The sequence below is a fragment of the Bos indicus x Bos taurus genome, chromosome 11 (assembly GCF_003369695.1).
Source record: "Bos indicus x Bos taurus breed Angus x Brahman F1 hybrid chromosome 11, Bos_hybrid_MaternalHap_v2.0, whole genome shotgun sequence".
Lineage (NCBI taxonomy): Eukaryota > Metazoa > Chordata > Mammalia > Artiodactyla > Bovidae > Bos > Bos indicus x Bos taurus.
In genome coordinates, this window is record NC_040086.1 from 97,676,397 (window position 1) to 97,691,753 (window position 15,357).

At 57.2% G+C, this 15,357-nt stretch overlaps 1 protein-coding gene across 3 annotated transcripts; it reads right to left on the reverse strand.

Moving 5' to 3' along the window:
- Window positions 1-15,114, reverse strand: AK1 (adenylate kinase 1). Of its 3 annotated transcripts, none has more exons than XM_027556371.1 (7): window positions 9,574-9,664; window positions 6,342-6,380; window positions 4,766-4,801; window positions 4,420-4,583; window positions 3,489-3,605; window positions 493-684; window positions 1-243 (listed from the first exon to the last, which is right to left on the reverse strand). In XM_027556371.1, the coding sequence occupies exons 2-7, from the start codon at window positions 6,346-6,348 to the stop codon at window positions 175-177; spliced, it is 585 nt and encodes a 194-aa protein (XP_027412172.1). In that variant the 5' UTR covers window positions 6,349-6,380; window positions 9,574-9,664; the 3' UTR covers window positions 1-174. The 3 variants fall into 3 exon arrangements, with proteins under 3 accessions (XP_027412172.1, XP_027412173.1, XP_027412175.1); XM_027556372.1 differs by lacking the exon at window positions 9,574-9,664 and adding an exon at window positions 14,989-15,114 and having other exon boundaries at window positions 5-243; XM_027556374.1 differs by lacking the exon at window positions 9,574-9,664 and adding an exon at window positions 8,075-8,409 and having other exon boundaries at window positions 5-243.
- Between the last annotated feature and the right edge of the window lie 243 nt (window positions 15,115-15,357).

The window sequence follows — 15,357 nt, forward strand, 5'->3', positions numbered from 1 at the left end:
TGAATGTCCTTGGAAACTCCTTTAGTGCTCGGCTGTCCATGAAAACAGGATAAAGTGGCTTCCTCTGCCTGTGCTCAGCCGGGCAGGGTGGAGGCGCTGAGCTCAGGCCAGGAAGGCCTCGAGTCAGGACGAGGGTGGGGCGGGGCTCTCGCTGGGGAGGGGGCTCCAGCTTGGCTACTTGAGGGCGTCCAGGTGGGTGCAGACCTGGGAGAAGACATTGTCCACAGAGCCTTCAGCGTTGACCTGTAGGGAGACGGGCCATGAGGGCAGGAGGCCTACGGGGCTTGGTGAGGGGGCTGGGTGGACCCCACAAGGCAGGGGGCTGACCCCCCTGAGAGGCCAAGCCAGGCTCCCCAAGCCCAGCCACAGTGGACAGCAGCCTCTTGTCCAACCAGTGAGGGAAACCAAGGCCCAGTCAGGAGGGCTGTCCCAAGGTGACAGCAATTGGAGGCCACGCCAGGCAAAGACCCAGGTTTTCTCTCGGACCCGCACCTTGCGAACAATGCCGCGTTTCTCGTAGAAGGCGATGACGGGCTCTGTGGCCTTGTAGTAGGTTTCCAGACGCTTCTTGATGGTCTCTTCGTTGTCGTCCACACGTCCGCTGGTCTCTCCGCGCTTCAGGAGCCGCTTGGTCATGGTCTCAGGGCCGGCGTCCACATACAGCAGTAGTGTGGGCTGTGCGATCTGCGGGCAGGGTGCTGTTTACAGGTCCATTCCTGCCCCCTGGGGCCACCTTCTCCTCCACTTTCCACTTCTGAGGCCCACCTGAAACCCACCCATTCCTTCCAGCCCTTCCCCAAGGCAGCCTGCGGAAGCTTGCTCAAACCGATCTGCCCTGCCTCTCCCCTGCTCACACTTCTTCCATGGCTCCCCAGTGCCCTCAGGAGAAAGTCCTAACTGCTCACCTGACCTGCCCTCCTCATCTCATGCTCCTCATGCCTTTGCTGTCCTGGCTTTGGCCACATGACTAGCTGTGGTCGGGCTCTCATCCCCTCCTCGCCAGGTCTCTGCTCGTTCTGGGAACCTCAGTCAGAAACCCTTTCCCTCAACACCAAGGGCTCGCCTTCCGATTTGAGCTAAAATCTCATTCCTCTAGGGCAGTCTTCTCAGATGCTCCCTCCCCCACCCCAACTACGACCCCAGCTCTCTGGGATGCTCTCCCTGGTGGCTCAGACAGTAAAGAATCTGCCTGCAATGCAGGAGACTCGGGTTCGATCCCTGGGTAGGGAAGATCCCCTGGAAAAGGAAATGGCAACTCACTCCAGTATTCTTGCCTGGAGAATCCCATGGACAGAGGAGCTTGGCGAGCTATATAGTCCATGGGGTCTCAAAGAGTTGGACAAGACTGAGCGACTAACATGCTCTTTCACTTTCTTGCAATCAGTCCCCGTTACTTCTGCCTTGAGCTTGTCTCAGGAGTGTGTGCGTGAGTGCTCAGTTGCTTCAGACTCTGCAATCACATGGACTGTAGCCTACCAGGCTCCTCTGTCCATGGGATGATCCCAGGAAGAATACTGGAGTGGGTTGGGTTGTCATTGCCTCCTTCAAGGGATCTTCCCAACCCAGGGATGGAACCCTCATCTCTTGCAGCTCCTGCATTGGCAGGCAGAGCCATGGAGCTACCTGGGAAGGCTTGCCTCTGGTTATTTACTTAACATCCCTCTCCCGGGCAGGCCTGGAGCCCCTGAGGGCAGGTAGATGCATCTTATATCTGCAGGGCTGACTGAACCTGACAAAGGAACAAGGGCTGAGTGAAGGGGCGAGGGGCTGCTTAGCTCTGGGGGTTCTCAACAAGGTCACTGTCATTGGAACAAGCATTTCATCTGCGGAGGTTTGGAAGGACCAGGTCGACCAGTCCTCCTCCAGTGAGGCCCAGGCGCCCCCTGGTGGCCAGAGGCTGGAGGACACAGTGGAGCTGGGCCCTGTGCCAAGTCCAGCGCCCACAATATCACCCACAACAGCCCCAGAAAGGATGGGGTCTTTCATTGACCACATTTTCTAGACATGATTGTCACGGCCTGAAGTGACATCACAAAGCTGGTACATCGGGACATGCTCAGGGCTGCCTGGCATCGGACTTCAGGATCCATGGCCTCCTAGCTCGAAGGAAGCCCAGCCAATCCCCATCTCACAGATAGGGAAACTGAGTCCCAGGCCAGGATAGACACTTTCTTGAGCTCCTTCAGCCTCTTAGAGGTCGAGAAATACAGTGTTGGGACACTCCTGGTGGTCCAATGGCTAAGACTCCTTACTCCTGATGCAGGGGGCTCAGGTTTGATCCCCGATCAGGGAACTAGAACCCATAAGCTGCAAATAAAAGCCCAAATGCTGCAGTTAAAGATCCCGTGTGTTGCAACTAAGACCTAGAGCAGCCAAAAAAATTTTTTTTAAGAAATATGGTATATTCCTACTGGGTGAGGCTCAAAGCTGTGGAAGCCCAAAGATGGCCCAGTCTCACAGAGATGGGCACTGGAGATGGAAGTCTGTCCTACCCCAGCCCCCTAAGATGTCAGGTCCTCCCCATATATGGCCCTGCTGCTGACAACCGCCCCTGAGTCCCCATCCACCCTTGCTGACCTCGCCCTCCTCCTGAGAACTCGCAGTTTCCTCTGTTTCCCCATATGGCCTGTGACGTCAGAGATACTGGCATACATCAGAGGCGTGTGTATGTGTGTACATCTGTGTGTGTGTACATGTGTACAATCTCTGTGTATACCTGAGTACATCTGTGTGTATTTGTACGTGTGTACACACGCCTCTGCCTTGTGCTCATGTGTCTGTCGGTACTTGTGTGTACATGAACCTGTGCTTGTATGTACCTGTGGTCACCTACCTGTACATGTGTGTGTTTGGGTGAGGTGTTCCCACCCTGGAGAAGATCCTCCTGGAGGGCACTCATGCCAGGCAGCCCAGAGCCCTCCTCTTCAAGGCTGTCTCTGTCCAGCCAGACTTCCTGTGGTGCCTGGAAGGGGACTAGACTCCCCCCATGGCATTCAAGACCTCAGCCAGGCCTGCACCTCCCTCCCCACGGTACTCCGAGTTGCCCTGCTCCACAGACTCTGTTCTCCCCACACCCCCTGACCTTCCATGCTGCTTCCTGCCCCTCTGACTGTGTGTTCACGGGGTGCCAAGCCCCACTTTTGAAGGTGCATTCTCTCTAACCCCCATGCTACTTTTCAAGGATACTGTCTGTCCCCATTTTGCAGTTGGAGACACGGAGGTTCACAGGCAGAATGATTGGCCCAAGGCCTCAAACAGCTGAATGGGAACCCTTGGCCAGGTTTGTGAACTCCCCAGCCTGCTGCCTCCTCTTCTACTCATTTTCCTCTAGACTTCAGAAAGGCCTCCAAAGAGTCATCCTGGGCTTCCTCCTTGCCCACCCTGCCACCCTCCGATGGTCAGTCTATCTCTCCCTCGTCTCAAAACTGCCCATCACGGCAGCTCCTGCCTGCCCGCTCTGTGTCACAGCACCCCCAGGTTGCACTTACCCTCCGCTCAAACTCCTCCCCCTGCTGCACCTCCCGGGGGTAGCCGTCGATCAGAAAGCCTTTGGAAGTATCTACCTTGGCCACCATGGCGTCTCGGAGCATGTCCAGCACTGTCTCCTGGGGGTGCAGCAAAAGAAGAGGGGGTCATGAGCCCCTCTTCTCCAGGCTCCGCTCGAGCCTCTGCACGAGCCAGCCCACAGTTAGAAATGCTCTCTGCCCTAACACAGATTTCCCAAACAAGCTGCCCTCTCCAGGAAGCTTTCTCTGAATTGCGAATACTTAACTGATTGATCAGGCCATTCATTCATTCATCCATTCATTTCTTCATTCACTCAATAATATGATTGGGCCCCTCCTTCCAGCCTCCTGTCTGAGCCCTGAGGACACAGCTCTGAACAAAGTAGACCTTCCCTGTCCTCAGCACACTCACAGTCTGCTGAGGGGACAGACCAATACACAGTTCATTTATAGTTTCCAAGAATGACATGGGCTATATACTGGCAAAGAAGCAGGGGCGGGAGTCTAAAGTGGGGGGTGGGAGTCTAAAGTGGGGGGCGGGTCTTGGCCCAAATCTGAGGGAGTCAGCAAAGTCTGAAAGCTGAGGAAGAAGGAACATTCCAGGCAGGAAGGAGTGTGATGAATGTGAGGGGATAGAAAGGCCAGGGTGCAAGGAGGGTGGAGAGCTGGGGCCGGGGGTAAAGACTAGGGGGTGTGGGGAGGGGCGCTGAAGGGGGTCGGCAGGCAGGTCCTGGAGGCTCTTGGGAGCTTCTGGAAGGAATTTTATGCCAACGGCAATGAGGACTCTCAGGAGGGTTCAGGGCCAGGGAAGGTCATGGTCAGCCCTGCCGGTGTGTCATGGGCTTTGCTGGCTGGCGTCCACGCAGGGCCACCACCACCCCCACCAACCCTCACCCCGCCAGGGCCCACTCACCAGTGGCACCAGCTGCCCCTTCTCCATGATTTCTGACAGCATCTTGCCCCTAGCCGAGCCCGAGCTGACCTCGGCCCGCAGGAGGTCTCCGGTGGAGAGGTGGGTGTAGCCGTACTTCTGCACAATCTTCTCACACTGGGTGCCCTTCCCTGAGCCGGGCCCGCCTGCAAGCGCCCACCCATTCAGAAGCCCCAAGAAACGGGACCCCTGCAGGGACGGGGTGTCTGCCCGGGCCACCCAGAGAGGTGGGGGCAGAGCCCAGGGTGCCCCCCAGGCCCAGACTCCCACCGGGAGGCCTTTGAAGCCGCGCCCTTCTCACTGCCTCACCCGCCTGCCTTGGACTCACCCACCACAAAGATGATCTTGGTTTTCTTCAGCTTCTCTGTGGGAGAGAAGAGGGGAGCGGAGCTTGGTGAGTCACTGGACAAGGAGCCAGAGGCACCTCTGAGGTCCCAGGCCTGTGCTGAGCCCCAGGCAGAGGGACGGACACCGCTCATGTTCACGTCAGGGAGGCAAATGAGTCAGCCCAGAGCGAGGGATACGGGGCGAGGGAAACGCAGAGACCGGGACAGGCCGGGGAGGTGAGGCTGATCCAGGCGGAGAGACCCGCAGGGACCAAGGCCTGGAAGTCACGGGCTCCGCACAGGCCGTGAGGGTGACGCTCAGGGGCTCAGACGCCCACCCTCACGGCCCCTCCCTGTGGGCAGCTGGACCAAGGCGCTGGGTCACCTCTGGCTCTAGAGTCTTCCATGATGCGGGGGTCTGTCCCCGAGCAGCAGGCCCCCATGGTCCCGGTCTGCTGTGTCCCCCAGCCTTCCCCCCTCAGGCTCTGGGCCTGCCCATCGCCTGCCTCCCCTAGGCAGTACCAGTGTGGAGCTGGCAACCACAACATATGTTGCCCTGGAGACGGTTGCTGGGGAAGAGGGCTGTGGTGGGCACATGGAACCCTTGCTTAGAGAGGGCGGGAGGGAGCTTGCGTTTCAACCTCTGCCTCAGAACTCCACCAGACCGCAGCCCCACCATACAGAAGGGACTGAGGCCTGGAGGCAGGCGCCTGCTGGGACTGGGCGGGGGGGCGGGGGGGGGCCTCTTTCCAAGCTGCCCGGGCTTCTCCGTTTCTCAGGGAAGTAGGAGCTCTGTGTGCCAATGGGGAGGTGAGCTTGGCAAGCTCCCAGGGGTCTTGAGGAGCTGCTAGAATGACTTCCATGGGCTTCCATCGTCTGTGGCCGTGTGAAAGGGTACAAGCCTGGGAGTGGCGGTGGGGGGGCGGTGCGCCCACACAGCCCAGCGGCACCTATGTTCAGAGCCCTGGGGGTAGAAGGATGACTGCCGGCTTCAGGCGCCAGCAGCAGCCAGGCCCACTGGGCTCCTTTAAGAGCCGCCTGGGCCAGGACCCAGTGCCAGGGATGGGATGGGTGGTGTCGCCAGGAGGCGGGCCAGCCGGGCGCTCTGCCCACGTCTCCCTGCAGGACCCAGCCCGCAGGAGCCAGGAGAGCCCAAGACACCCTGAAGACTCAACTCCACCGGTCCGGGAGAGGGGCAGGAGCGTGTCCTTGTTTGCCTTGGCATTTGCACACTTGGGGCCTCTCCGCAGGGCAGGCCTTCCCTCACTAGCGCTGTGCCCCCCCTCCAGAAAGAGCCAGAGATTCAGCTCTATAAATACCAGTGTAGGAGGTGAGCTATGGGGCCCTGAGAAGCCTCAAGGAAGCCTCATTCCTTCTAAAATTAATCTTGGAGCTGGTACATCAAGCGAGAGGCCCAAGAGGCCTGAGAAAGATGCTGGAGGCCCCCAGACAGGTCCTTCTGGCAGCTCCAGAGCTACCTCCAAACCGTCCCCGCATGTCTCCCCAAAGCACACCCCTTTAACAGATGGGCACACTGAGGCCCAGGCTGTGAGTGGGCAAGGAGAGGCGCTTCCATACCTTCCATCCTGCTGTGATCCGGGCAGCCGAGTCAGCGCTCTGCAAGACAAGGGCACAGGCAGCCAAGTGAGGGGGATTTCTTGGACATCCAGCCTCTGACCCCGGCAGCCTCCCAAGGTGGGGGCCAGGCCCTGGCCTGGTCTTCTGGGGATGGAGGGGCCGCTGGGGGCAGGGGAGGCCTGGGAGGCTGGGAGATATTACCGAAGTCACCTTTCCTTGGGGTGCCTCCACTGCCTCACCTGTCTCACGCAGGGCAGGCAGCAGCCCCTTCCGCCCACCCAACAGTGAGGGTGACAGCCAGAGGCGTAAACAGCGGCTCCTGCAACTGCTGAACTGTTTCCCTCCCAAGTCCCGGAAAACAGGCCCTGGGTTTGCGTCTGCCCAACACCTTGACAACGCTCCCCAGAGCAGGATGAAAGCCCGGGAGGTGGGAAGGTGTCCTCATCTAGGAGGGGTTTGGACCAGGATGCTCAAAGGGACAGAGGCCCGAGGGGAGAGAGCTGCGGGTCTGTACTTGGTCCACACCTGCACAGTTCTCAACTGAGCGAGTTCCCCGGCTCCCGCCCCTGTAATGTTGCACCCAGTACCTGAATGCCCTTCCCCAAGAAGCTATTGTTGAGGACTCAGTTCAGGTCCCACCTCCTTCAGGAAGCCTTTCTGGACTCTGCCTCCGCTCCCACACTGGCAGGTGACCGGCCTCCAGCATCGCACACACCACGCTATACTGGGCCTCTCTGCTGTACTGCAGCAGAGTTGGGTGGAAGGCCTACCTTCCACCCCGACATGGCCCCTGCCCCCTCCCTGCCTGAGGACCTTGCACCCCATTTTCCCCTCAGCTTGTCAATCAAGCCCAGTGCCTCTTGGGACCACACCCCTCTGCAGCCACAGTTCAGAGGTCTCCCTCCCTCTCCCCTTCCCATCAGTCTCTCTGGAGTTGCCATGACACATCTTTGGCTCCCACTTCTTCACTCCTCACCCCCCAGCCCTCCCCAAGTCTCCCAGCAACCACCACAGACTTTTTTGCCTTAACCTTTGACCCCGAAGCCTGGGCCAGCATTCCTTCTGCCAGGGACCCCTGCCCGGTGCCCCTACTCTGCCCTCTCACTGTTGGCCTCAGGTGCCCTGGACCCTCATCTCTGCCCAGCCAGCCCAGGCCTCTCTCCCCAGCCTCCCAAAAACACAGCCCCTGGACAGGCCCAGAGACCCCCAGCCTCTAAACAGCCCTTACATCATCCGAAGCCACGTACTCTATCACCCAGCCAGAGGCCCCGGTCAGCATGAACGCCCTTCTCCCCACCCACCTCCACCCCACACAAGCACGTCCCAGCCCTCTCGCTCCAGAACTTCCCTCCAGTCTGTGTCCTCACAGCCACTTCCTTGTTCCAAGCAGGGCAACTGGCCACTGCCCGGCCTCCCGTGGGCCTCCCCACCTCCACACCCCACCAGGCAACCTGCAGGATTTTCTCTGACAAGCATCAAACCACATCCTTGCCTGCTTGAAAGACTTCCACCTGAGGCCCCCTCCGTCCCCCAAATAAACCATAACGTAGCTGACCGAGCCCAGCAATCTGGCCCCCTTGGGAACTCTCCCCTGGGGGCCACTGCTTGAGCTGCTTGAAGCTCCCTCACTCACCACGATCGTGTCCCACCTGCAGGTCCCAGCTAATGTTCCACCCAACACCTGAATGCCCTCCCCCAAGGAGCTATTGTTGAGGACTCAGTTCAGGTCCCACCTCCTTCAGGAAGCCTTCCTGGACTCTGCCCTCCACTCGCACACTGGCAGGTGACCGGCCTCCAGCATCGCACACACCACGCTGTACTGGGCCTCTCTGCTGTACTGCAGGCCTGTGTCCCACGCCTCCGGGCCTGGCCCTGGCTGAGCATGGGACTGGGGCCTCACTCCATCCTCACAGCCGTCTTGGGAGGGAAGTGAGGCTTGGGGAGGAGGAGAGATCTGCTCCAGGGCCTGGCTGGGGTCACACTGGGGGCGATGTTCTCTGCTGCCCTGAGCCTGGCATCTGCTAGGTCCTTCAGCAGCTTGCTGACTGTCCTGCCCGCCATGGGGTATGAGCTATAGCCTCTTTCCTGCTGAGTGTGCTGAAGGAACGCTAAGAGCTGCCAGTGGCCCTCCGCTGCTGGTGGGGGAGGGAGAGGGTCCTCCTGGCCAGGGACAGCCTGTGGTGACGCCCTGAGGAGTGGCCTGGACCCCGACCCCACCCCGCCCCACCCCCTCCTGGTAACCTAAGCCCCTCTGCCCTGCTGGCACCTGCCGCTTCTTGGTCCAAAATAACTTGGGTTGTGAGGAGTCCTCACAGAGGCCAAGGGTCCAGGGCAGAGTTGGGTTACGGCCTCAGCACCCAGGCCTTATAAGGCCCCCAGGTCAGGACCACGGCAACTCCTCACATGACTGGGTGGCCTGCTGAGGGGCCCAGAAGGCCGAGGTCCAAAGGGACCGCGACTTCACCTCAATCACAAGGCAAGACTAGGGCAAGAGCCAGGCTTCCCAGCTCCTGACCAGAAGCAGCCTTCTCAGTGGTTGGCAACTGGCTAGGGTTCAAGTCCCAACTCTTATCACTCAGCTGTGTGACCTTGGGCAGCTGGGGTCCCCTCTCTGGGCGAGAGTCCCCAAGCCTAGTCCAGCTGCTGCTGGAGGGTCCCAGGTAGGTAGCTGAATGGCACTCAGGAAAGGCCCCACGGACTGGCTCAGGGGTCCCTCTGAGCCCCTGCCCTTTCAGGAGGCTGGGGCAGGGGGCCAAACATCCAGGGGGCTTCCTGTCCCCCCAGCACTCAAAATGACATGCCAGGATAGCTCCTCCCAACACCTAGGCTAACCCTTCCCAGGTCCTAGGGTAGGGAGCCCAGTCACAGCTCTCCTCCCAGGTCCCCAGCTGAGACGGGCCAAGGGCAGGGACCTGGAGCCCCAGGAGTGCCAGCGGGACAAAGGGGTGACTGTCACGGAGGCCAGGAGGGACAGCAACACACACACACACACACCCATCCCCAGGACACACACAGTGTGGCACAGACATCTAGTGCAGAGCCTGGGGAATACCGCCAGGCAGATACTTACAGATCACAAGCTGGGATACGAACACAGCCTTACGAAGCCTGAGGAGACCCCGACACGCACAGACACACAATTCCCCCAGGTGCGTGTAGCTTCCCCACTCCCGGCAGGGGCGCCCCCCGCCCTAACACACGTGCACAAGCACACACACGGGCACACACTGACCTGGGGGAAGGGTGAGGGTGGGCACAGGGGCCAGTGCGTGCCCTCCCTGTCCTCGCCAGCCGCCGCAAAGGAGACTATTTATAAGGCTGTCAGCGGCGCGCGGCATGCCGGGAGCCAGCGCTCCGTGATGGCAGGGAGGGAGGGAGGGAGGGAGGGAGGGAGGCAGGGAGAACGGACCGGGAAGGGAGGGGGCGCTGGACCGGAGCGGAGCCCTGGTGGGAAGCCAGGCCATGCACCCCCAGGTGGCACTGTGCAGCTTCCCGAGGGGTTTTCATTCCTCTGTTACTTCCACTGTACCTGCATCACTCCAGGGGGACCGGACCAGACTTCTTCTATGACAGCTGGGGAAGCTGACGCCCAGAGAGGAGAGGCTCTTTGCACAAAATCCCACAGCAAATCCATGGCAGAGAGAGAGGCCAGAACCGGGGTGGAGGGGACCAAGGTATGTGTTCTGGGGGCTTTGCTGTCCAGACAAGCCCCCAGCCCCTCCTCAGATCCTGCCCTGAAGTCTCTGGGCCAACAGCCACCCAGAATTCCTCCTCCTCTGTTGGAAGGGGCCTCAAGAGCTTCTCTGGGACTGTAACTCCCCAGAACTCTGAAGATCACCCACATATCCATCTCCCAGCCAGTGGCTGCGTGCGTGTGTGCATGCTCAATCATGTCCAACTCTTTCTAACCCCAGGGACTGTAGCCCGCCAGCCTCCTCTGTCCATGGGATTTTCCAGGTAAGAACACTGGAGTGGGCTGCCATTCCCCTCTCCAGGGGATCTTCCTGACCCAGGCATCAAACCTGCATCTCCTGCTTGGCAGGCAGATTCTTTACCATCTGAGCCAGTGGTAGTGTAGAAGATTATTTAAAAAACAAAAACAGCCCTGTCCCCATGCAGCTGCCAGGCAATTCCCAGTGAGGCCAGCTTGAGGATGTGGGACATTAAGAATGCTGTGGGCACAAATGGGGACTGATAGTTCTGATGCAAAGAACAGCTCCCATTAATGAGGCTCACTGGGCACCAAGTGCTGGGCAGAGCGCTGGACTCAGACCACGTCTGCAGTCCTTAAACACAAGGAAAATGAGGGTCACAGCTGTAAAAGAGCTTGCCTGGGGTTCCCAGGTAGAGAGCGAAGTATTTACCCAGAGTTTTTCATGAGACAGGGACACAGCAATAGTTGCTCAATGAAGTAGCAGAGCAGAGATGAGAGCCTAGGACCACGTAGCTTCAGAAGTCATGCACTTGACTGCTAGACCATATCACGACCTTGAAGGCAGCAGCCCCAGATGGTAGAGTGGGTTGAATCTGGAACTTGTCTTGCAGGCACTAAGGAGCCATGGAAGGTGTTTAAGCGAGAGGGTAAGACTCTCAGGAGAGTGAGGCCACCTTAGATGGGTGGCTTCTTTTTAGCAACAACAGCATCCTGGATACCAGGAGGCTTGGGTCTAATCCCAACACTGCCACCTGTGACATCAGACAAGGCTCTCACTCGTTGGGATTTTAGTTTCCCCGTCTGTGGGAGGGGTGAGTCGTGGGTCAGAGAGTCTGCCCTAGAAATTGTTTGAAAGGCCCTCTCAAAAGCTGTAGGTGGTTGTGTGCATGGGCGCAACCTTTGGGGAAAGCAAATTGATGTCAATCATCTGTGTGACTCTCTGCTCTTAGGAATCCCACGAGTGGGCACAGAAGGTGTACAGTGCAGACCAACTGATAGGAGGGGCAATGGTACAGACAGTCAGGGTGGGGAGCTGGCAACCGCCCTAGAGTCAGCGAAAGAAGGGAAGCTGGAGGTCTATGCAGCTAGGGGGCAAGAGGAAGAGGCTAAGGGCCCAACTGCATTGATCTTATCCCACCTGAGTGAAAATAATTCTAAACGTGTGTGTGTGGCATAAAATCTAGCCCTATAATTTTTTTCTCCATTTTAACATCTCTGCAATTGGTTTTGTTTAATATTTATTTATTAGGCTGTGCCGGGTCTTAGTTGTGGCACCTGGGGTCTTCTGTCTTTGCTCCTACACACAGGGTCTTTAGCTACTGCATGTGAACTCTGAATTGTGGCAAGAGAGATCTAGTTCCCTGGCCAGGGATCGACCCTGGATGCCCTGCATTGGAAGTGTGGAGTCAGCCACTGGACCACCAGGGAAGTCATTGAAATGTTTTGTCTTATAATTGAATCAATGGTATCTGTTTTTTCAACTTTTTTTCTTTAATATTTATTTGGCTTTGCTGGGTCTTATTTTCAGCCCATGGGATCTTTGCTCTTTGGCTGTGGCATGCAAACCCTTAGTTGCAACAGGTGGGATCTAGTTTCCCGACCAGGGATCAAACCCGGGCCCCCTGCACTGGGAGCGCGGAGCCTCAGACACGTAACCACCAGGGAAGTCCCTGAAATAGCTCTGTCTTATAATCAAATCAATGGTATCTTAAAGTTGATGAACTAAAGCAAAACAAAGAGACCAAGGGTGGGCACGGGATCCCCTGAGTGAAGGCAGGACTTTACTTCTGCCTTAAAGGCTTCGAAACGCGTTTCTTAAATACAACAAGCGTCTATAGATGTACCTTGAGGACACTGCTATGCTATGCTAAGTCACTTCAGTCGTGTCTGACTCTGTGCGACCCCAGAGACGGCAGCCCACCAGGCTCCCCTGTCCCTGGGATTCTCCAGGCAAGAACACTGGAGTGGGTTGCCATTTCCTTCTCCAATGCATGAAAGTGAAAAGTGAAAGTGAAGTCGCTCAGTCATGTCCGACTCTTAGCGACCCCATGGATTACAGCCTAATAGGCTCCTCCGTCCATGGGATTTTCCAAGCAAGAGTACTGGAGTGGGGTGCCATTGCCTTCTCCATGAGGACATTAGGCTAAGTGAAATAAGCCAGTCACAAAAAGACAAATATTGTATGATTCTATTTATACAAAGGGTCTCAAGCAGTCAAATTCGTAGAAACAGAAAGAGTGATGGTTACCAGGGGTGGAGGGGAAGGGGAAATTCAGAGCAGTTGTTTGATAGGTTTAGAGTTTCAGATATGCAAGATGAAAAAGTTCTGGGGTCTGTTTCACAATGGAAAAAAACGCAATGTAAATATACTTACTACTACTAAACCGTGCACTTAAAAAAGGGTAAGTGGTAAATCATATGTTTTTTTTTTTTTTTTACCACAATAAAAAAATTTTTGAAATCTTACAGACTGAACAAAAAATATATTAGGCACCTGTTTTCATTATTTCCTTTGCATATGATCTATGGATTTTCCACCAGTGCTGAGATATTAAAGTTTCAGGATTTTTTTTTTTCCCAGCTACAATCTAAAGAAAGAAAAAAGAGAGAGAGAGAAGACAGGAGGAAGGGAGGGAAGCAGGAGGGAAGGAGGGAAGGAGAAAAAGGAAGGAAGGGAAGGAGGGAAATGAAAAAGGTACATGGAAGAAAAATCTGGAAGATTAGACTGTCACCAGGGAGCAGAACTGGGTGATCCCCTTGCTTTCTATCTTACAGTGTTTGTATGTTGTGTTAGCAGCTCAGTTGTATCCAACTCTGCAACATCATGCATCATTGTCTGCCAGGCTCCTGTGTCCGTGGGTTTCTCCAGGCAACAGTACTGAAGTGGGTTGCCACTTCCTTCTCCAGAGTATCTTCCTGACCCAGAGATCAAACCTGGGCCTCCTGCACTGCAGGCAGATTCTTTACCATCTGAGACACCAGGGAAGCCCATCGTGCTTGTATAGTTCAAGTTATTTTAAAACATAAAAAAATACCTAAAATATAACCATACAGAATGAAACCAATTAAAAAAAAAAATTTGAAAATACTCTAGCTAAAAAAGAATTCCAGTGCGCCGGCATCAGGGGACACATCTGAGGCGGCCACTCTTTGAGGTGCACAGCTGGATCCACGCGTCCAGCACATGGGGCTGGGGTGTGGAGCTGCCCCGGGCGGGCCTGGCCAGACAGCAGAGCATCCGCAGGAAACAGCTGGAGTGGCTGCTTCAAGCAGTGCATGTGAGGTTGGCAGTGGGTGGGAGATGCCCCCTCCCCCAAGGAGGGGTACCCGGGTAAAAGGGTTCATGGGAGGGCCCTGAACCCCCAACTAGGAGGTGGGCGTGGTCCTGACCATGGTGGGGAGCCAGTGAAGGTTTCAGAGCAAAGCTGGCCATGATGAGGTGGCTTCAGGAAGCTAAGTTTGGCCAAGAGTGGCCCTGTCTCGGCTGGGTCTATTCTGAGGAGGTAAGAGCATGGGGTGGTTGAGGATTGGACCCCAGGCCTCTTGCTCTCAACATCTTCCATCAAAGTCCTACTTGCTGATTCTGAACTGGGCTATCCCAGGGTCCACCCCCAGCAACCAACCCGTCTTGACTCCCTCCTGCTGGCGCCCCCTTTGTGCCACTGGTGGGGAGACAGGAGACCACAGCATCCTGGAAGAAATCCCGCCCCCCGCACCCCCTGAAACCTCTGCCTGGACCCCAATTCCCAGTAGCCTTTACGTGGGGCTGGAAGTGTGTCACGTCCCTGTATCCCCTTCCCGGGTGGATCCCTAGGCTCCCCCATGTAATGACTTTGCCGGGAGTCCCGCCCCTCGGATACACCCACCACCACCACCATTACTGTCTGGTCACCCTGGGCCCGGACCCCAGGCCTCCCAGCCGCCTCCTCATCCTGCTGCTGTCTGAGCAAGGACGGCCTCTCCAAGCAGGAAGGATGGAGGCTTTGCCCCTCGGATTGGCCCTCGCGGCCTTCTGCCACCCTGTCCCTAGTGGTCTCATCTTCCACTGCTCCCTTCTTTGGCTGCCCCACTGCCTACCGAGCGGGGCTGTGGGTTCCCCCGCCAGGCTTCCATTCGGGCCCTTCTTCCCTCCTGACATCCCCTCCCTCATCAATTGCACCTCACACAGCACATGGCCCGTGGCTACCGACAGTGAACATATATGTGAACTGAGGCAAAGGGGGGGGCCATTCTCACCACCCGCCAGCTCTGTGGTCCCCATCCCGCTGGCGCAGTGCCCAGGAGAACTCTTTTCCATCCCCGGCAGGCTACCTGCCCTTGTCTCACAGTCACCCTTTGTTAGGCCTCCGCTCCCAAGGGCATCTTATCTGACTAAACAGGTTGTAATCTCCCAGAGTCACGGACCCCCTACCTCCTGCCAACCTGGAGTAAACAAGTCCTTTTGCTGAGAGGTTGGAGGGATTCACAGCTCACACACCTGGCCAGGGCTGCAGCCCTGCCTGACTCCCTCCTGTTCAGGCTTGCAGGATACTCCTGCTCCCTACCCTGGGCACCGCCCCCCCAGCCTCCCCACCCTGCTTACAGCCAACCTCTGACCCCACTGCCTGCCTGTCCCTGTCAACCTCCTCCATCCCATCCCCCTTGCTTCTGGGACAGAAATGTCATCCTTTCCCACCCCCTTCTCTTCCTGTGGGATGCTCTTCCCCTCCAAACCTCTGCAGGAACCATCCTCAGGAAGAGCGTCACCTCCACAGCTGCAGCGCCCTGTGCAGCCCTCACTGCCCTGAGCCTGTCGCGGGCCCCTCGCCTCCGTTGATCCTGACCTCCTTGAGAGTAGTGTCTGGTTTCAGCCCAGAGGGAGCTGGGGTTCTGAGAGGGGGAGTGACTTGCTCAAAGTCACAAGGGCAGGGGGAGGTCAGACTGGAAGAGCCAGGTGAGCATCCCCCAACCCCCAGGGCCACCAGGTCTCCACCCAGGCTGTAAAATGCATGACTCACAAAGAAGCTGGCCTTTCTGCTGGAGTGTGGGCTCCCAGCCTGGAAGGTGTGGGCCCCAAGTACTGGGCCAGAGAGCGAGCTAGAA

Bases quoted from the DNA above. Each gene is read 5' to 3' on its own strand.
- AK1 (XM_027556371.1), bottom strand. The intron at 3,606-4,419 runs GTGAGTGGGCCC...CTGCACCCCCAG, and splicing joins AGGGGCAGCTGGTGCCACTG to GAGACAGTGCTGGACATGCT. The intron at 244-492 runs GTGCGGGTCCGA...GTCTCCCTACAG, and splicing joins AACGCGGCATTGTTCGCAAG to GTCAACGCTGAAGGCTCTGT.